The sequence below is a fragment of the Octopus bimaculoides genome, chromosome 9 (assembly GCF_046866305.1).
Source record: "Octopus bimaculoides isolate indiv1 chromosome 9, ASM4686630v1, whole genome shotgun sequence".
NCBI classification, from domain to species: Eukaryota; Metazoa; Mollusca; class Cephalopoda; order Octopoda; family Octopodidae; genus Octopus; species Octopus bimaculoides.
The window spans coordinates 31,994,440-32,018,132 of NC_142936.1; the positions used below are offsets into that span (position 1 = coordinate 31,994,440).

General features: G+C 36.1%; 1 protein-coding gene across 3 annotated transcripts in view; it reads right to left on the minus strand.

The window, feature by feature from the left end:
- Window positions 1-23,693, minus strand: part of LOC106875589 (uncharacterized) — a 305,124-nt gene that overhangs the window by 83,806 nt on the left and 197,625 nt on the right. For all 3 annotated transcript variants that reach the window (XM_089357338.1, XM_089357340.1, XM_089357339.1), the window contains 3 exons: window positions 17,290-17,442; window positions 6,064-6,148; window positions 3,954-4,054 (listed from right to left, as the gene is read on the minus strand). In XM_089357338.1, coding sequence (XP_089213464.1) covers window positions 3,954-4,054; window positions 6,064-6,148; window positions 17,290-17,442 — 339 coding nt within the window. The remainder of the gene's footprint in view (window positions 1-3,953; window positions 4,055-6,063; window positions 6,149-17,289; window positions 17,443-23,693) is intronic.

Here is a 23,693-nt window from a genome sequence, read left to right on the forward strand (position 1 = left end):
ATCAGTGGTGCTTCTCCCAGGCACAAAAGCAAACTGCATTTCATCCAGACTAACTCTCTCCCTTATTAGTTGGGCTATGACCCTGTCCATGACTTTCATCACCTGATCCAACAATCTGATACCCCTGCAATTATTTCTATCTAAGGTTTCACCTTTACCTTTGTAACAGTTGACTATAGTGCTGCTACACTAGTCATTGGGTATGACTCCTTTGTGTATCACCTGGTTAACTATATGGGTGACTAGCCCATAACCTACACTGCCAGATATTTTAAGCATCTCAGCAATGATTCTTGATGGGACAAGGGCTTGCTGTGTCTTCATGTTCTTAATTGCTTTATCTACCAAGCTACTGTCGATTAGGATAGCTGATCCCTCAGTTGGGTCAACATTCGGCAGACTCTCCTTCTTCCAAGCATTCTCTTCATTTAGTAGCCTTTCATAATGGCATTTCCAAGCCTCTTTCTTTGAAGAATCATTAATCATCCATGTGGACACATTTCTCTCCTATGACATCACAATTTTCTCTTACACACTGTCTTGCAAGCCAAAACACTTCAAGTCTGTGGTCTTCATGTTGCAGAACATTAGCAAACTTCTTTTCTGCTACTTCCCTGGCTAAATATACCTGCCTCCTAGCTTCCCTTCTGGCTATCTGATACAATTCCCTGCTACACATGTGTGTGTGTGTGTGTGTGTGTGTATATATATATATATATATATATATATATATATATATATATATATACTCATCATCATCATCATTTAATGTCCATTGTCCATGCTGGCATGGTTAGATGGTGTGATCAGAGCTTGCAAGTGGGGGGGGGGGGGCTGCACCAGACTCCAGTCTAATCTGGTAGAATTTCTGTGGCTGGATGCCCTTCTTAACACCAACCACTTTATAGAGTGTGCTGGATGCTTTTATATGGTACTGCATGGGTGCCTTTTTGTGTCGCCATATCAGTATTTTTACATGTTGCTACACGGGTGCCTTTTTGTGTCACCACATAGGTGCTTTTCCATGTCGCTACACAGGCACTTTTATATGGCACCACCATGAATGATTAACACCACCAGAAGGATCAGTCTTAACACTTCTGCTGCAGGGTATGGGCCTTCTTGAGTACAGCCAAGTGCCCGGTATCTCAGTCCTTTGTCATCTTGCCTGAAAGGTTCAGCTTTCTGAGGTTGTTCTTCAGTACTTCATCCCATGCCTTCCTGGGTCTCCCACTTCCACATGTTCCATCCACTTTGAGAGATTGACACTTCTTTATGGAGCTATTGGCATCCATCCACATCACATGACCAAGCCAGCTTAGTCTTGCACACAGCAACTAGTTCTTCTTATGCCTAACTTCTTTTCAGAACACTGGCATTCTGTCAAGCATGTACACTTACATTACACATCCAGCGGAGCATACTAACCTCATTCCCTGATTCCTTTCTAACCATCACATGTCCTCTGTATTCAGGGCCCATGTCTCACTACCATGTAAAATTGCTGTCTGTATACATGCATCATACAATCTTGCTTTCACTCTAAGAGAGAAACCTTTCATGGCTGACACAGGTAATAACTCTCTGAATTTCCGCCATCCTATTCTTATTCTAGCTATCACATTCTCTGTGCATCCTCCTCCACTACTAATTTGGTCCCCTAGGTAACAGAAATTATCCACTACCTCTAATGAGCCATCAGGGCATTTGAGAGAAACAATTTCTTAAGTCTCTAAAGTTTTTAAGGATCCTGTGTATCTTCCACATATGAAAACTATCTTCTCTGATAACATTCAAATTAATCCACTGCACCTCTTGTGTGTCTATAGCTTGCACTGGGTACACCATATGGAGTTTCTGCCTACACCTTTCCTGCGGTGTGTGGGGTGATAGGGTCCTGTCAATTTTTTTGCTGTGTGTGTATGTGTGTGTGTGTGTGTGTGTGCGTGCGTGTGTGCGTGTGTGCGTGCGTGCATGTGTGTGTGCATTGATTCAAACACCAGACTTGTTTACAATCAGATAAATTCTTTGTAAGCAACAACTGGATTTTGGTAGGTTAAGTAATGATAGCAAAAATCAGACCAATAAAATTATTTGCAATCATCTAGATTTTTGGGTGATGATGACACCATGGGTTTGTTTAATCAGATTTCTTCTGGAGTGTATTAAAAGATACCAGGTTTAGAGAGGAAGAAACACTGGAGTGAACAACAGAGAGTCAGACATAGACAAGAGTGAACAGCAGCGATCAGACAGTGAAGCAGGTAGGACAACAGAGGATAGATGTAGTCATGTGTTAAGTTAGTGATCTTCAAATTCAGCTTTGCTCAACAACTAGAGTTGTCAATATGAAGATTCTAGATCATAAATGACCAAACTGCTACTAACTTTAAAATGTACACTATGGCAGGGACACTTACATTCATTCACTTCCCCTTCTCTCTGCACATGATCACAAAGCTATCCAACCAAGTCACCACATAAAAAGCTTTCAGTTTTGCTTAATCCTGTAGCATTTATATTATTCTGTCAAATGCATGCCTTTTTATTCACAGTGATGTGATTGTATATTTTTGGAATAACATTGTATGGTAGGCGTGAGAGGCTAGATATAGGTTGTTAGAACATAAAACAAGGAGAAAATTTGGGTCGGATATGGCTTGTTTAAATGCTAAAAGGTCAAAAATGGTTGTATCTAATAAATCTTTTAACAATAACTATGTCATGAATGGAAAACAAATGACTACTCTTTTTATTCAGTCAACATCCTTTTATTATATTGTTATACATATATAGTAAAGCAAAAACCAAATACAAATAGCAAAAAAAAAAAAAAGTATAAGGGATGGTCACAATCAATATTAATTTAACAGTCAAAGAAAGAAACAGAAAATGTTTCAATGTTTCAGACATAGTTCTTTGTTGGATACTCGATGAATGTCTTAGAGGGACCAGGAAGAGAAGAGAGGAGATAAAAAAAAAAGAAGAAAGCCAGAAAAAAATGTACATGGGTTCACATGTTGGATCACTGACTAACCAGAAGTGCAAAAGGCAACTGAGGTTTTAATGGCGGGAGAGTGATACAGGAATGCCTGCTGGTGTGTGTGTATGTGCATGTGTGAGTGCACAAGTTTGTGTGAGGGTACATATGCTTCTTGTGTGTGAGTATATGCATGTGTGTTTGTGTATGTGTATGTGTGTGTACACTGTGTGTGAATATCAGGGTGGTATAGAGGAGTGTACATATGTTATGAGTGTGTGTGTGTATAGAAGATATGAGTAGTGCGTGCATACATGTGTGTGTGGATATAAGTGTACCTACTATGGTAAATAGTTTGTGTGTGTATAATGTATGGCAGTGTGTGTGCACCTATGTTAGTATGTGCTATAATGGTGGTCTTTATAGAAGCAGATATTTACATCTGATATAGAGGATAATGGATATCAACATCAGATGCAGATATTAAAATGAAATATGGATATCAAACAATATAACATCATACAGAGATGTTAAAGAATGTAAACATTAGACACAGATGTCAAACAAAACTCACCAATAATATCAACATTAGATAGCTATACCTCAATGTTAACTTCAAACTCAAATGTCAATTTGGATATGTCAGATATGAAACAAAATTCACCTCTGACAATAACAGAATATTTATATGAAAATATATTATCATCATACTGTGGTAACATTACAAATAGTTATTAGACAATATAAACCTAAGCACAAGTATCAAACCATGGTATAAGATACTGGTATTAAAAATCACCTCCCCACCCCAAAAAAAATTCAACAGCATCAGACACAGTTATCATACAATATTAACATCATATAAAAGTTGCACTAATGTTAACTTGAGACAGAGAAGTCAAACAATGGCATCAAATAAGTTTCATAATAAAAAACAGAAATTATACATATACTGGATAGAAGAAATACTCACCATCATAGATATCAAGATAACTCAACTCTTCAAACTTAACCAAATTAATTTCAAAAACATGACTACTGTTAGTTGTTAGGGTCCATTGGCATTTTAGCGGACTGCAATAAGAAGAGAAATTATAAGCAAATTAACTTTAGTCTGTTAAAGAAAATCATTGGCAAACGAAAATAGAATTAATGTTTCTAATCAATTGATAAGTATTTACTTTGGTGCAAGTGTGATTTGAAAAGAAAATATTTGAATTTCTTGTGTATGCATCAATAGCTGACATCAGGAGAGTGCTGTTTTAAACTCTAGCCATGGTAAAAGCTGAAAGCAGCAGGCCAGGATTGGAAAAACTAAGAAGGTTTGGTCTCAAACCATTCCTCCAGTTTCACATAGATCAATAACTTTAAAGAAGAGGTTATCAGCTTCTAAAATGTCTGTTTCAATATAAATTCTGATACCTCTTATAGTAAGTAGAAACTTGATCACTTTACTGAACTTTGTTGCCTCTCCATTAACAAAACAGTAACTTTTGTAATGCTAAGTTTAATCAAGTCTTTATCCCTATCACTCCATGTATGAAGAAACACTTCTAACCAGAGTTCTCTAGCAATTGTACAAATACAAGCCATACTAAGCAATCAAAATCTTTCTATCTATTTCAATCATCAATCAGAATATCTTCATAGGGTGTTTCAGTATAGAATAAAGTTATATATGTCCAGTCAGATTATTTCAGTCTCTGGCAAAATACTAAATGGACTTATATTTAAAACATCACATTATCTTACTATAACTGTTTGAGAGATTTGACTTATTACCTTGATAAGATTAACTGTTACCTCTCTCTGTAAAATTACTTGCACCCTCTTTCTCTATCAAACCAAGAACAGTTACAGTTTACAACCTCTGGTTTATATTTTACAACTGGCAAAAACACATCATCATCTTCACCCTTTGATGTTGTTGAACAACCAATCCTAACCAGTCAGGATTCACAGTATGGGTTGTACTATTCATCATTTTGATTAACGAATACATAACATGGCTCATGAAACCTTTGGGTGATTTTCCTGAGTCACTGAGTCACCATCTCATCCTTGTATGTCAATCTGTCACAAGGTTACTCATTTACAGCTGAGTAGGCTGGAGCAACATGAAATGAAATGTTTTAGCTCAAGAACACAATGCACAGCCAGTCTAGGAATTGAAACCATGATTCATGATTGTGAATGCAACAACCTAACCATTAGACCATGCTTATTTACATATCTTTAAAACTCCTTGAAGTCTCTTTCATAAGTCTTATGAGAATGTGTTGGTATGTGCTTGCACTTAATTTTTTTCCAATTTGGAATTGTTAACTTTTGGATAGTTTTTGATAAAATATAGAATGAGGAAATGATTCTAACTTGTGTCTGAAGATCTTTTATTAGAATAAAATTCTTTAAATGTCATACAAGTTCTTTTCTTTTATCCTCCTGAAGAGAAATTGCATCAAAGTTATCAGTTTTAGTCCATAATCTTTATTAATATTAGTCGTTAGTGGGTCACATTGGTGTTTATTTAGAAGCAATGATGTTTTGGTCAATTTGTATACATCAACCATATTTCTGAGCTTCATTTCCATTCTGTGTACCATTCAGCCTTAGACAAAATTATAGGTTGTCTTGCAAAATTAACCATGCACTACAGCAAGCTGTACCAGAAATATTTCTCATCATATGAGATCCAATGACAGCCACAACCATTTTGAAAGGCTTGCTAACTCATTCTATTTTATAACTTCTCTCATAAAATACAATTTCTCATATCACATATTTCCACATCCCATATGTTCATTATCACTCTCTAACAACTGACAGCTTAAGCCAAAGGAAATAGATCTTGATAAATACAACAAAGAAGATAATTCAATATCAACACTAGTGGCAATATGCAAACTGTGAAGGGACAAATATGAAATAATACTGTAGCAAAGAATAATGTATTACTGTTATCAGTGATATTATTGTAAATATAGTGGAATATGGTATATGTCATGTATAACATGCTGTAGAAGGATGGATTGCATATTATACTAATTTTAAAGTACATAAAAATGAAATTGGCAGTAACTTACGTTATCAATGTAATGTTGCTATATGGCGGTTGTATATATCCACTTTCTCCTCCACTTATAAACTTGTTATACGATTCTTTACATTCTAAAATGAAAGAATGATGAACTCATAAACAAAATAAGTAGTTGTGTGTGTGTGTGTGTGTGTGTGTGTGTGTGTGTGTGTGTGTGTGTGTGTGTGTGTGCGTGCGTGCATGCGTGTGCCTGAATATATCTTGACATCAGACATTATGAAATACAATAGCGATAAATAAATGTGTAAGATGTGTACAGACACAAAAGAATGTGTACATTTAAAATTATTAATCATTTTTGTAGCATATTGTTGTTTAACACCAAGTTAGCCCTGCTCAAGTCTAGCTATCTCTTCTTTTTTTCTGGACATGTTGGACAACATGCAGGGGGCTTCCACGGCATACATGGAGGCTATGGGTTTGGTTCCCGCAATGAGGAGGGAACCAGACTGCTGGAGTTCTGTGATGCAAATGATCTTAAGGTTTGCAATACCAACTTCAAGAAACCTGCCTGTCACCTGGTCACCTACCGTTCCTGCAGACACACTAGCCAAATTGATTACATCCTCGCCAGAAAAAGGGAAAGAGGACTGCTTATAAATGCCAAAACCTTCCCAGGTGAAGAATGTACCCCTCAACACAGATTAGTAGTTAGCGACTTTGGGATCAGGGCTAAATGGATGCCCAGAAGTAGACCAGCTTGGAGGAGAAGGGACTGGAAGCTTAAAGATCCTGCAAATGGACAGAGATTTAGAGATGTGTTACTCGAAGCCTTCAACGATATAGAAGGGGATATAGCATCACATAATGTGGAAGACAACTGGAGGTTTCTACGGGACAACCTGCTGAGAGCCACTGACCAGATCTGTGGATGGTGCAAAGTCCCCTCTCGACCCAAAGTAATGTGGTGGTGGAACAATGTGGTTGACAGGGCTATTAGACAAAAGAAACAGGCTTGGAAGGACTGGAAGAATGGAAGTAGCAGGGAATTGTATCAGACTGCCAGAAGGGAAGCTAGGAGACAGGTTTATTTAGCGAGAGGGGAAGCAGATGAGAAAAAATTTGCCAATGTTCTGCGCCGTGAGGACCAAAAACTTGAAGTATTTCGTGTTGCAAGACAGTATGTGAGAAAGAATCGTGATGTCGTAGGAGAGAAATGTGTCCACATGGATGATGGCTCACTTGCACTAAACGAGGCTGCAAAGAGAGAGCTTTGGAGATGCCACTATGAAAGGTTGCTTAATAAAGAGAATGAATGGGAGGAAGGGAGTCTGCCGAATGTCAACCCAACAGAGGGACCAACTATCCTAATTGACAGTACCATGGTAGATAAAGTGATCAAGAGTATGAAGACAGGGAAGGCCCCAAGCCCATCAGGTGTCACTGCAGAGATGCTCAAAATATCTGGCAGTGTCGGCTATAGCCTAGTCACCTGTATAGTTAACCAGGTGATACGTTGAAGGAGTCATACCCAATGACTGGTGTAGCAGCACCATAGTCAACTGTTACAAAGGTAAAGGTGAAACCTTAGATAGAAATAATTGCAGGGGTATCAGATTGTTGGATCAGGTGATGAAAGTCATGGACAGGGTCATAGCCCAACTAATAAGGGAGAGAGTTAGTCTGGATGAAATGCAGTTTGCTTTTGTGCCTGGGAGAAGCACCACTGATACCTGTATTTCTGGTAAGACAGCTGCTTTCGTTGACATGGAGAAAGCCTTTGGCAGGGTCCCCTGATCCCTTATCTAGTGGTCAATGAGGAAACTAGGGATAGAAGAATGGTTAGTGAGAGCTGTGTGAGCCATGTACAGGGATACTGTCAGTAAGGTGAGGGTTGGCAACAAGTACAGTGAAGAATTCTGGGTAGAGGTTGGAGTCCACCAAGGTTCAGTCCTCAGCCCCCTCCTATTTATCATAGTTCTCCAGGCAATAACACAGGAATTCAAGACAGGTTGTCCCTGAGAGCCCCTCTATATTGATGACCTTGCTCTAATTGCTGAGTCACTATCAGAACTAGAGAAGTTTCAGGTGTGGAAGCAAAGACTAGAATCGAAGGGCCTAAGAGTCAACCTAGCAAAAACCAAAGTCTTAATAAGTAGAAAGGTAGACAAAACACAAACCCCTTCAGGTAGATGGCCCTGCTAGATCTGTAGAAAAGGTGTAGGCAAAAACTCTATAAGATGTACCTGGTGTAAGCTATGGATACATAAGAAGTGCAGCAATATCAAAGGAAGGTTAACTAGCAAGATAGTTTTTGTATGTGGCAGATGCTCAGGAGCAATAAACACTGGAAATGTGCAGAGAAGACCTTCTGCCACATTCCAGGGAGAAAAACTAGAAGTAGTTAATAGCTTCTGTTACCTAGGTGACAAAGTCAGTAGTGGGGGAGGGTGTGCTGAAAGTGTAACTGCTAGAATAAGAATAGCCTAGGCAAAGTTCAGAGAGCTCTTACCTCTGCTGGTGACAAAGGGCCTCTCGCTCAGAGTGAAAGGCAGACTGTATGACACTTGTACGAACAGCCATGCTTCATGGCAGTGAAACATGGGCTGTGACTGCTGAGGACATGCGGTAAGCTCGCAAGGAATGAAGCCAGTATGCTCCGATGGATGTGTAATGCCAGTGTGCATACTCGACAGAGTGTAAGTACCTTGAGAGAAAAGTTGGACCTAAGAAGCATCAGTTGTGGTGTGCAAGAGAGACGATTGAACTGGTAAGGCCATTTGGCAAGAATGGATGAGGATAGCTGTGTGAAAAAGTTCTACAGCTTTGCAGTTGAGGGTACCTGTGGAAGAGGTAGACCCAGGAAGACCTGGGATGAGGTGGTGAAGCACGACCTTCAAACATTAGGCCTCACCAAGGCAATGACTTGTGACCGAGACTTTTGAAAATATGCTGTGCGTGAGAAGATCCGGCAAGACAAGCGAGACCTTAACCTGTGGCTTTTACCAGGGGTGTAGCCAGTCCACTTATGCGTACCTTTGCTTCTTTGGATACAAAATCCTGCTTGCGAAGACCTGTTGAGGCAAGTGAAATCGAAATCGAAAATTGAACCAAATTCGTTGACTGGCACCCATGTCAACCTTCCTTCATTGGACACTAAACTCAGCTTGCGAAGACCTGTTGGGGCAAGTGAGATTGAAACTGAACTAAATTCGATGTCTGGCACCCGTGCCAGTGGAGTGCTAACAGCACCATCTGAGCAGGATCACTGCCGGTGGCATGTAAAAAGCACTATTTGAGCGCGATCGTTTCCAGTTTCACCTTACTAGCACTTGTGCCGGTGGCATGTGAACAAAACAAAACATTGGACTGACTCCCGTGCAGGTGGCATGTAAAAAAACACCACTTGCGCGTGGCCATTGCCAGTACCGCCAGACTGGCCCTCGTGCCAGTGGCACGTAAAAAGCACCCAATACACTCCCGGAGTGGTTGGTGTTAGGAAGGGCATCCAGCTGTAGAAACTCTGCCGGATCAGATTGGAGTCTAGTGTAACCATCTGGTTTGCCAGTCCCCAGTCAAATCGTCCAACTCATGCTAGCATGGAAAGCGGATATTAAATGATGATGATGATGATGATTGTATCTTGGACAACATTAAGCAAGAAGAAGACTAGGAATTTTTTATATGCACTTGTAAACTCTCTGGAGGGTTGTTCTCCCTGTATTGATTCACATAGCAAAACCATGTACTGATTCATTCACTGGAAATGTACAATGAAACTATTTCAGATCATAAATGAAAAGATTATAATTAATTTATTTTATGATCTTCCCTGATTCCTAAGTTATAATTGTTTTCCAGTTTTGACATTAATATTGATAAAGTTATTCAATATAACATAGAGATCTGGCCTGTGAAGAGATTTTGACTGGCCTGTGAGAACTGACACCCAATGAGTTGTTTATTAAAAATTTTAATTTATTGTAATATGAGAGATGAGACTTTCGAATACAATAAAAGGCTTGCTGTTACATTCTTCCACAAATCTGCTGATTCACTCTACTTAATGTCCACCACCAACTGGATGTGAATGTTTTGACAGCAAAAAGGCAATTAAAAAGTCATTGCATACGCAGAGCTTTGCACATCATTTCTGCTCACACAACACAAAAATAATAGCTATAATAATAACTAGCTGGACCTATGAAAAATTCATGAAAAATATAAAAAATGTAAGCATCTGTAAATTGTATGCTGGTGCCATGAGAAATGTTTCTATATTGTGACAGTTAAGGGCAGCGAGCTGGCAGAATTGTTAGCACACTGGACGAAATGCTTAGCGGTATTTTGTCTGTCTTTACATTCTGAGTTCAAATTCTGCTGAGGTTGACTTTGCCTTTCATCCTTTCAATAAATTAAGTACCAGTTGCATACTGGAGTGGATCTAATTGACTGGCCCCTTCTTCCAAAAAATTTCAGGACTTGTGCCTTTAGTAGAAAAGTATATTGCATCAGTTACAGAAAATAGAAAGATGTTTAAAACTGATAACTATATAGCCTTAAAATACATCGTACATATTCAGAGAACCCTTTTAGTTTAGTGGTACAGAACGTTTTTCATGTATTCTTTTATTCTTTTACTTGTTTCAGCCATTTGAGACGGTGGCCATGCTGGAGCACCACCCTTTAGTTGAAGAAGTTGACCCCTGGACTTATTCCCTGTAAGCCTGGTGCTTATTCTATCAGTGTCTTCTGCTGAACAGCTAAGTCACAGGGATGCAAACATACCAACATCGGTTGTCAAGCAATGGTGGTGGGGGGACAAACACAGACATAAACACACACACACATAAATATATGCATATACATACATACATACATACATACATATATGACGGGATTGGAGGTGGCAGTGATGTTGGCTGGTGTGATTTTATGGTTTGCTGGTATGACAAGAGAGATCCAGCTCTGTATCTCATATTTTCTAAGTACAGCTGTCTTTGCTCTTGACTCATGTGTTCTCGATTATGTTCATCTCCATCTCTGTTATTTTGAAAATACACTTTTCTTTGGTCCTGGCTCATTCGTTCAATCCTTTGCTGATTTCTTTCCCACCTCTGCCATAGGATACGCTCCCTCTCCTCTTGGCTTCTTTCATTTCTTCTCTGTCTCATCCTCGTACGATTTTGATTCCTTATTTCCTCCTACTGTTCCTTGCGCAACCATTCTCTCCTTCTATGCTGATGCTCTCATGCTGCATCCCTCATGCGATTATCCATATTTTAAAACTTGTTATTGAAACAATAAATCTTCAAAATAATTCAGAGTGTCTCAACTGAAAAAACATATATGAATGTGTTAGACAGTTTTTGTTTAAAAGGTGAAAATATTTCTGAAATACTCACCTAATATGCAAGGACACAGTATATAGGATACAGTAATTAATTATATTGTAGGAAAGTAAAAAGTAAAGGGAAAAAGTAGAATTAATATTTTTGATTTTGTTCAGCTCTATGAATTCAATTTTTTTTAAATGCCTTCGTCAATTGCTTGATACAAGAAAAAAGAAATTGGAAAAATCCTGACCAAAACAGAGAAATTCTAACTTAACAAATAATATAGAAAGAGAAACTTTTGTTTATTTCCACCATGCGACACTTATTATCGCATGCACACACACACACACACACACACATACATTCATATATATGTGTGTGTGTGAGCCTTTTAGTTTTTGTTTACTTATACACATCAACAAATGAGTCAATTGAACAACTCTGTGTGGTTGTTCAATTTGCTAGAAATGACAGCCAAATCTCTCTCATACTATGCCCTTGTTAGTATTAAGGAAAGGGAAAAAATAGAATTAATATTTTTGATTTTGTTCAGCTCTATGTATTTAATTTCTTTTTAAATGCTTTTGTCCATTACTTGATACAAGAAAAAAGAGATTGGAAAAACGCTGACCAAGACAGAGAAATTGTAACTTAACAAAAAATATAGAAAGTGAAAGAAAAGGTTTTATTTGAAAGCCAAAAGATGTCTTTTAGATGAGGTGTAATTTTATAATTAAAACAAATTCAAAATTTAAATTTTCAGAACATAAGACTTAACATGTTATCTGGTGTATGGCTGAATTCAAATGAATAGAAGACCTAAAACAAATGTGTGTGTGTGTAGGGTTGGGCCTTTAATAGCCAGGAGTCAATTTCAGTTCGATCATAGAAAGGAATTCAAGCACCTATCAGCCATTCCTCTCATCCTTTCTCTTTCTCTCTCACTTCCTCTCTCCCTTGCTTGACACACTGTCAAATTTAAGTATCTTAATTTTCTCAGTAAGATTGTTGCTGTTTTGGTGGCCCAGTAGGCATTGGTGTTGAGAAGTAGTAATACAACACATAGGTGGTGGTTTCAAATCTCTTCCAGAAATTGCAAGAGATTTAGTTAAAAATTTTTATTTAAGCAACAAAATTTTTTCAACAATTTTTTTCTCTTAAGCATGACACATGCGTCAGGCATGTACAAAAATCAAATTGGTGTATTAATATTATTGATAACAATACAATTCTGAAACATTTCTACTCAATCACCATCACTCCTGCATAAAAAATAAAGCAAAACACTGAGAGCCGACTTGAGCCTGCTGATGGACATGAAAAAACTGTATCGAAGGGACAATTGTCTTAGTCAGCATACTGCTTTCACTCTGCCAACGGCAATCCCCACCCATCTTTAATTTGTGAAACCAACAACAGCTTACTCCCACCACCCACCGTCACTAAGTTCCAAACACTCATTTTTTTGTGCTCGAATTCTTCATTGAGTTCTGTAATATTATTACACATTTCCTCTTCTCCAACAAGAGACTTTTACTGATTTATTTCATTATTGTATTTTGCAAATAATTTTGAAAATTTATTGTCATCATTTAAAATCTCTTTTGTTTCCTCTTCTTGTCCTTGCCACCATACACTTACCTATTTTTGCCTTTATCATCATCATCATCATTATCACCCACATTGTACGAGTTATTAGTCATAACCAACTAGTATTAGTACAATTGTAATATGAGAGACAAGACTTTTGAATACAATAAAAGGTCTGCCATTAAAGAAAATAAAATTATTCAAATGTAAAATTTTAAATTTAAATTTTGATTTTATTTGTTGGAAAAAATTTCAATGACTATGAATGCAAAATGAAGAAAGGTAGATGCTGAAAGCTGAATTTTCCAAGAAACTCGAACTTTAGATTACTTCTTGAATGAGCACAGTGGGAACCTGATTTGTCTCAGATGCCTGGAAAGCATAGCTGTGAATAAGGTAGCAAATATTAGGGGCAACATTTCAAGATGCACCATTATGAAAATTTTAGGACATTTACTGGACAAGCAAGGAAAGATGAAGTTGAGTGGTTGAAGTCTAGTTTTGGAAAACAATTATTATTTTTTAAAAACAGAAAAGGTGAAAATGTGGCAAATACAATTGCCAGCTATGAAGTCTCAAAATGCATTACTGAAAAGATGAAACCTTTTACAGATGGTGATTTTTTTAAAGACTGCTTATTAGCAGTGTTGGATATTGTTTGTCCAAAAATAGTTTTTATTTGAAACTATCAGCCTGTCTCTGAGGACAGTCATATAACGAGTTGAAGAAATGTCAGCAGATGTTAAAAACCAATTAATCAACGTCTGCATTCATCATCATCATCATCATCGTTTAACGTCCGCTGTCCATGCTAGCATGGGTTGGATGATTTGACTGAGAACTGGTGGACCAGGAGGCGACACCAGGCTCCAATCTGATTTGGCAGAGCTTCTACAGCTGGATGCCCTTCCTAACGCCAACCACTCCAAGAGTGTAGTGGGTGTTTTACGTGCCACCAGCACGAGGGCCAGTCAGGCGGAACTGGCGACGGCCACGCTCGAAATGGTGTGTTTTACGTGCCACCTGCACAGGAGCCAGCCCATCGGCACTGGCAACGATCTCGCTCGAATGTCTTTTCACGTGCCAGGGAGGCGACGTTAGTAACGATCAACGGCCATGCTTGAAATGGTGTATTTTACGTGTCATCTGCATAGGGGCCAGCCCATCAGCTCTGGCAACGATCTTGCTCGAATGTCTTTTCACGTGCCACTAGCACAAGTGCCAGGAAGGCGACGAACGATCTTGCACAAAGGCGACGTTGGTAATGATCACGCTGGTCCTATTTACGTGCTACACTGGTACAAGTGCCATCTCGATTTCGCTTTCACTTGCCCTAATAGGTCTTCGCAAGCTGAGTCTAGTGTTCCTACAAATTTGGAGAGTACAGACTTAAGTGACACTGCACAACTTGCTGTTTTTGTGTAAGGAGTGACTTCAACTTTTCAGATCTTCAAAGAATTTATTCAGTTAATTTCTATGAAGGAAACCGTAACCAAAGCAGACTTCTTTGAAGCTTTTTGAAAATGATATCAGAAATGAAGTTTGATTTTTCAAAGCTAATTGGCAAAACAACTGATGGTGCTCCAGCAATGGTACGACAAAAAAAAAAAAAGGCATTGTTGCACAACTGCAAGAACATATAGAAAGCCTTGGAATCATACATAAACTTGTTAAAATTCATTGCATTATCCATCAAGAGACATTGTGTGTCAAGTCTTTGAAATTTAAGAATGTTATGGATATTGTGAAGGTTGTGAATCTGATCCTATCTTGTGGATTAAATCGTCATCAATTTAAACAGTTTTTGCTAGATACTGAGGCAGAATATAGTGACCTTGCCTATTTCTGTGATGTATGCTGGCTTAGCTGAGGATCAATGCTACAAAGAGTACTTGCCCTACACAAAGAGGTGGCAATATTTCTTGAAAGCAAACATGTGAATAGTTCACATTTTCGAGATCTGATTGGCTTGCAACTTTGGCATTTATTGTAGATATTGTGATTCATCTAAATAACTTAAATTTACAACTTCAAGGTTAAACCTAGCTCATAAATGAAATGTATAACCATATTGTTGCCTTTGAAAAAAAAGTTACAGTTGTGGGAAAATTAAGTTTGAAATAAAAATTATGTGCATTTTCCATCATTTCAAGGAAGGAAACACAGGATTCAGAGGTATTTGTGAATATAATTCAGGATTTGAGAAATGAATTTACATCACATTTTGCTGACAAATCTGCATGCAAATCAGTTTAAATTGTTTGCTACAACATTTGATGTGGAGGTGGAGACAGTATCAGAATGTTTTCAAATGGTATTGATTGATATGCAGTGTGGCGGCTTATTGAGATCTAAATGTAATTCAAAAGATGTTTCATTGATTGACTTCTATGCAAAATATATTTTTCCAAGTGGGAAGAATACCAACTTGAGAACAATTTGAGAACAAGATTAACTGATAATCATCTTGATAATATCTTGCTCTTGGCATCAGCAAGTTTGAAGCTTAATATTGAGAAGCTTTCAAGGAACAAAAAACATCAAGCTTCCCATTAATTTTTTGGCTGCTATGTATTTAAAAATTTCTTTTAACAAATGAATCCAATGATATCTTAGATTGGACAAATAATGTTTTTTCCATTACTACAATTCATCTGTGGTTAATACAAATTATTTTTAAGTATTGTCAACACTCGTGATTAAATTCTAGCTCATGTAATTTTCTATAATTATTCTTTTATGGCCTTCATCTGGCCCACTATCTGTCATTAATACTCAATCTGGCTGGTGGAAGCAAAGAAGTTGCTGACCCCTATGCTAGGGAATCTCATTTCTCTAAGACAATGTAAAAGAATAAGGATAGATATAGAGATACAAAAGCAATAGAAGTCACAAGCATTTCAGACAAATTTAGGAAAACATTCATTCTAACAATTCCTGTAATTTCAAAAGACTTTCTCATTAATTCTATTACTATGGTTTCCAGGCAGCTGTGTTCTTGCTTTAGATGTCACCTTTAGATGTCCTATTTCTCTCATGATTGTAAGTAGATACTTCAAGAGTATCCTACACATTTTCCCATTTTACATTGGATAAACTAATATTGTTTGTAAGTAAGCATTATAATCTAAGTTTGATTATTTTTTCATCTAACTATAATACTCACTCATTACACAAATCTTTCTACAATTAAAAAAAGGAACAACTCATGTTGAAGGAATGATTGTTATTTCTTTGTTTTGATTTAATCTCAACTCAGCCCTATAAAAGATATTCCAGCTATAACTGTTCTGTGATTTGTTTTTTTTTCAGGTATAACATATTTAAAACTATATCATTCAGTATTATCTTATATCTTTAAAACAGTAGGTTGTGATTCAAGGAAGAATTGGCTGCTAGTTCTTGAAGATCAAGTGACATTGACATATAGAAATTGTTTCCTTCTAGCTATATTGATTATACTGAATGAAATTGTTTAAGGTGGATTGCTTCTCTAACTTTTGTAAGATGAAACAGGGGCTGATTTATCCAAGCAATGCTAGGTATTTGTTGCTATCAAACATTTACAGATAACAATAAACACAATCAGTTTCTATGTTTGTGAGTGAGCATGTGTGTGTGTGTAATATTTTTACTGTACTTTTTACCTATGTATGTAAAAATGTCTTTCATTAATATTTTTGATCTAGGAAGAGCCTTTTATTGGGCAATTCATGAAATGGGAATACAAATGTAAATTATTGCATATGACCTTTTCTCAGATGTGTTAGAAATAAATTACAGATCAAATACTTCAAAATTAGAGGAAAATCAGAGAGAAGTTAAATAAAGAAAAAAATGATTTAAACTTTAGAATGACAAGGTTCAAAATTGTATCAAACTACCTAGTTGACATGTTTAGAGATTATATTTCTGTTTTCCAGATCTCAGAGATATCCCCAATTTTTTTCTGCAACTTGATAAGGAATGAAACTGAGGTTAATAAATCCTTAATGAATAGTGAAACCACAGTAAATAGAACAGAATCAAGTTGTTGGTATATCTTGTTGTTTGAAAGTGCCTGCTATGACTATTCTTTCTTATTTTCAAGTGTCTGAGTGAAGGTAGTGTCTGATTTTGGTATCAAGGAAGTTGCTCAATAGACTCCTGACCTGTCTTGATGTTTTTTTTCTAGTGTCCATGGATTGTCCATGAATTTCTCTTGTGGTTATCTAGGTCTCATGTTAAAAAATATCGGAAATTTCTCAGGAGATCTTGGAGCAGTGACCAATTTCTCCACAAAGGTGACACTTAGGAAAGAATTTTCAAAAATAACAAAATCTCAGAAGGAAAAATTCTCTATTTACCTGGTTCTTCACTTTGGATGCTGGCCATAAATCCTACTTCATCAGTTTCCTTTTCTAAAGAGAACTCAACAAAAAGGCTATCATTTCTGGAGTGGTAGGTACCAATTTTATTCTGACAAGCATTTCCATAATTTTCACCTTTGTTGTTAGATCCTTTTAAAAAGAAAACAACAAAAACACCGTATTTCAGTCTTTGTACATATGAGTTTATAGACATATATGCATGCATAAATATATAAAATATACATGTGTATGTGTGTCGGTTTCCATGCATCTATTTCTATAGCTATCTTTCCTATAACTTAGCAATATTATAAAAAGACATAGCTAAAATAAGTATCAGACTTAAAAGTAAGTACTGGGATCAATGGAAACACTTGTAGATGGTGTCCAAGTGCGTCTGTACTCTATTGATGAAAACAAGAAATAGCGATCAATGTCATTGTTATTGTTGTTGTCATCATCTTTGCCATCACTTCTGCTTTTCTATGCTTGCATGGGACAGATGAGTGTATGTTGGAGCAGAGTTTTCTATGATCAAATGCCAATCATGTTACCACCTTTCACTTGTTTCCAAGTGAAGTAATAATCTCCAACAAAAAGCCTGACAATCAACAAACAGTTTAGATATAGCTATATGGAGAAGTGGAAACAAACAACACTGTATGGATAAGCCTATTGCTTACAATCAGTGAATGAATACACATGCAGACACACACACACACACACACACACATGTGTGCGCACATGCGAAACTGGCAACGTTTGAGGTAGCCATTGAACAAGAATGTGCATATTGTCATTTCATTGCTTAGCAACAGTAATCAGTTTGAAAAAAGGCATTTATAAAAAAATTAAATTCTGTCTAGATTCTATCAAATATTAGGGACATTCTATATTATTATATAGACATAATCAGCATAATTTGATTTTCACATTTCATTTTTGGATTTTTGCAATTTTACAACATTAGATATTTTAACATTGCAAGTACTTTCATGTTATATAACAATCTTCAGGTAAATGCTTATGTAGTTTCAGCATTAACAAACAGCTATGAGCTTCACATTTGAAAACTGTTGTGAAACAACTGAATTTTTCCTTTAAAATACCTTTCAATAGGTTCCAGCATGCTGAAGTTAATGAACACTATTTTAACCAACCAATGTGTTACTTAGGTGTTGTGGTTTGATGAATGTGGTTACACAAATTACATTGACAACACTAACTCATAGAAACATTTTAACTCATCAGACGCACTGGTAGAAGATTTGGTTGCAATCAGATGTTAAGAAACATTTCATACTACAAACCATACTGTAGACCAGCTTACTTCATCAGGAGGTGAAGATTTACTCAGTGTAAATTTATTTGTCAATATACATAAATATCTATATGTTTGTACATAAGTGTTTATCTTCTGAATATTTTCAGCAGTTGTATATCCCTATATTTATCTACATGTGTATATATATATATATATATATGTATATTTATATATATCAAGCCTAATCATGTTGATCTGCATCACAATCTCTATATACATGTATATATATATATATATATATATATATATATATATATATATATATATATATATATAGATACATGCATATATATATATATATATAAACAATTGGTATTGAAATATACATTATTTACTGGTGTATTCAATGCAAAGGTAACCCTATTTCTAATAGGTTTATTGCATTGCTTGTGTGTATCTTTATTGTGACTTTATGGTGGTTTTGGAACCTTGGCTCTGATTTTAGCAAGTGGTATTATATACCCTACTGATTCTATTCTAGAAATTACTGGTACTTTATATGTAAAACACAATCTTTATACATGCTCTCAGAAATGTTCAAAATAAATAAATAGACATAATATAATGTTTAACAGTTGATGCATACTACTTCTGGATCTCCTCCATTTTCTTCTTGCCATATATATATATATATATATATATATATATATATATATACATATATATATATATATATATATATATATATATATATATATATATATATATATTATATAGTCGAAGGGCCTTAGAGTCAACCTAGCTAAAACCAAAGTCCTAATAAGTAGGAAGGTAGACAAAACACAAACCCCTACAGGTAGATGGCCTGCTCGATCTGTAGCAAAGGCGTAGGTAGAAACTCTATAAGATGCACCCAGTGCAAGCTATGGACACATAAAAGGTGCAGCAATATCAAATGAAGGTTAACTAGGAAGTTAGTTTTTGTATGTAGCAGATGTTCAGGAGCTATAAACACTGTAAATGTACAGAAAACAACTTCTGTCACATTCCAGGGAGAAAAACTAGACGTAGTTGATAGCTTCTGTTATCTAGGTGACCAAGTTAGTAGTGGGGGAGGGTTCGCTGAAAGTGTAGCTGCTAGAATAAGAATAGCCTGGGCAAAGTTCAGAGAGCTCTTACCTCTGCTGGTGACAAGGGGGCCTCTCACTCAGAGTAAAAGGCAGACTGTATGACACGTGTACGAACAGCCATGCTTCATGGCAGTGAAACATGGGCTGTGACTGCTGAGGACATGCATAGGCTCGCAAGGAATGAAGCCAGTATGCTTCGATGGATGTGTAATGTCAGTGTGCATACTAGACAGAGTATTAGTACCTTGAGAGAAAAGTTGAACTTACAAAGCATCAGTTGTGGCGTGCAAGAGAGACGACTGCACTGGTATGGTCATGTAGCGAGAATGGATGAGGATAGCTGTGTGAAAAAGTGCCACACCCTAGCAGTTGAGGGAACCTGTGGAATAGGTAGGCCTAGGAAGACCTAGGATGAGGTGGTGAAGCACGACCTTCGAACTTTGGACCTCACCGAGGCGATGACTTCTGACCAAGACCTTTGGAAATATGCTGTGCGTGAGAAGACCCGGCAAGCCAAGTGAGACCTAAATTTAAGGCCTCAGTCAGTCCACTTATGCGTACCTTCCTTCATTGGACACCAAACTCCACTTGCGAAGACCTGTTGAGGCAAGTGAAATCGAAATCGAGTTAAATTCGACGACTGGCACCCATGCCAACATCGTCTCCTTCATTGGACACGAAACTCAGCTTGCGAAGACTTATTGGGGCAAGCGAAAACGAAATTGTGATGGCACCTGTGCCCAGCATCGCCTTTCTGGCACTTGTGACCGCGGCATGTCTAAGGACTTTCGAGCGAGATTGTTGCCAGTGCCCCTGGACTGGCTCTTGTGCGGGTGGCACATAAAATACACCCTTTTGAGCGTGGCCGTTGCCAGTACCGCCTGACTGGCCTTCGTGCCGGTGGCACGTAAAAGCACCCTCTACACTCTCTGAGTGGTTAGCGTTAGGAAGGGCATCCAGCTGTAGAAACTCTGCCAAATCAGATTGGAGCCTTGTGTAGCCATCTGGTTTCACCAGTCCTCAGTCAAATCGTCCAACCCATGCTAGCATGGAAAACGGACGTTAAACGACGATGATATATGTTCATATAATGATGATATCTACCAAATGTATTGGTAAGATAAAACATGTAATCGTTACCAAAATATCAAAAATTCTCCACAAAGGTCTATAGTAAACTCTTTATGAATCGATCTCCTTGGTTATATATCAAAAAATTTAAATAAGAGCTTTGACGCTAAATCCATATATATTAAAGTTTATTACCTATGTATACATTTCTGTATAAGGTCAAATTCAACTTTTAATTCAAGTTAAATAAGTAAATTACCCTACACATCCTCAGGGTAAAAGGTAAACACCAAAACAGATTTATAATCTCTAAGGCTGATACATATTCATTAAATTTAAAAAATTGTCGAACAGGAACCAACATTTAAGATATCTAAATACAATTACTAAGGAAATAAGGAATACTAACGGAATTTAGGTGAAATCTGATAAAACCGGAAATATTTATAAATTAACCATACAACACTACACGGATTTACTGAAGAAAGAAATTGAGAAGTATTATAAGATAACAAATAAAAATACACTTAAGAAGGCAAATATGGAAACTAAAGGGATAATGGAAAAATACAACCTAGCAGATAGAACAAAACCTATGGTATCAAAAGAACCGAGATTCTTTTTGGACACAACCATCTTTCAGACTCATCTGCCCGACAAAATCGGACGTAGGGATACTGAGTAAAAATATTATAAATAATTACATAACTATTATAGTGGATAAGTTGAAATTAAATTTGTGGTCGAATACAAACCAAGTCATCGGGTGGTTTAATTCTATTGAGGACAAGAAAAATACTAAATTCATTCAATTTGATATAGCTAATTTTTATACATCCATTAACCCGATCATATTGAATAAGGCACTATGGTTTTTTTATAATAAGGCAGGGCTTACTAGAGAAGAAATTAAAGTGATATTAGCTGCTAGGAAGTCTTTTATTAGTTTTAATGATAAAGTATGGATACGTAAGGATACACCGGATGCTTTCGATGTCCCCATGGGGAGTTCGGACTCCGCACAAATAGCTGATATGGTAGGTTCTTTTATTCTTTATGAATTGGAGGATCAATTTCCTATGATTAGGAGGGGGGGGGTCTATATAGGGATGATTGCCTTCTATATATTAGGAATAGCTCCAACCAACAATTACAGAGAATTAAAGGTAGATTGGCAAGATTTTTTCGTAGAATGGGGATGAATATAATTTATGAAGACGATATTTCTTTAGCTAATTTCTTAGATGTAACATTAAATATTAAAAATGAGACATATAGACCATATCATAAACCTTCCACTAACCTGAAATATATCAGTAAGTGGAATAATCATCCTAGAAAAATTATCGATAATTTAGTAAGAAATATTTCATTAAGACTTTCTAAATTATCTGCAAATAATATGGTTTTTGATAATGAAGCTCAATTCTATAATTCGGCATTAAATAGGGCAGGATATAAAGAGAAGGTTTACTATGTCAAACCTGATTGTAACATTATTAAGACAGATATGAATTATAAGAATAATAAGTATAAGAATAAGTTTAGAGGAAATATGGAAAATAAACCCAGAGATTTTCATAAAAGTAACATAGGTAATTTAAAATTTTTTAAGAATTATACAAATAACTGCGATAACACTAAAGATGATAACGTATGGTTCATAATCCCTTTTGGTAGAAATGTTAAATCTAATTTGATTGCACAGTTTAGAGAGGTGATAAGTAGATATTTCCCAAAGAATTCACATTATGGTAAAATTATTAATACACATAGCATTAGGTTTGGTTTCTCAAACACTAAGAACTTAGCCCAAATAATTGCAGCTCAAAATTTTAAAATACTTAAATCAAAGGGAATTGGGGGAGGAAAGTGATGAGAACCCTGATATAAATAATAATAATAATAATAATAATAATAATAATCGTACTAGGATTACAGTAACAGAGGTTAACCCCAGAAGATTGAACTTTGAAGGCCCAAATGCTAGATTGAAGAATATAGTTTATAAATGTAAGGTAACGACCCAAACAGATGTTAACATATACGTGGGTTGTTCTTCGGGACAAATTTGTAAACGAAAATCGAATAATTATAATACGTTTAGAGATAGAAGTAAAATGGCGAATACTAGTCTTAGTAAATTTATTTGGGAACTGAAGGAACAAAAAAAGCAATATTCGTTAGAATGGTCAATTATTGGAAAGTATTTCCCTTATGACAAAGGTAAGAGATATTGTTCATTGTGTAATCTAGAATTATTTTTTATATTATTTTCTAAGGGTACGTTAATAAATAAACTCACATATAATGCTTTCAGATGTAGCCATTTTCTTAGACATACGTTTTTCTGGTTTAAATAAATTATAAATTTCAGTATGATCGGGTATTATAAAATAATATTAGGTTTAAAGGACAGGTTATATTAACTGTATGATTTATTATTACTAATAATCTAATTGTATATTTGTATTTATTTACTTAAGTTTCTAGAGATAATATAATATAGATTTCCATTAGTTTAGAATTTATTACCAGTGTTCAATAATTTGTATTACTTGATTGTTTATAATTAATAATATTATTAGGGTTTTCTCCCTTAGACGGACTATTATTCAGGAGGAATTTTGAATATGTATCAGCCTTAGAGATTATAAATCTTTTTCGGTGTTTACCTTTTACTCTGAGGATGTGTAAGGTAATTTACTTATTTATCTTGAATTAAGAGTTGAATTTGACCTTATACAGAAATGTATACATAGGTAATAAACTTTAATATATATGGATTTAGCGTCAAAGCTCTTATTTAAATTTTATATATATATATATATATATATATGTATATATATATATATATATATATATAAACACACACACACACACACACACACACACACACACACACACACACACACACATATATATATATACATATA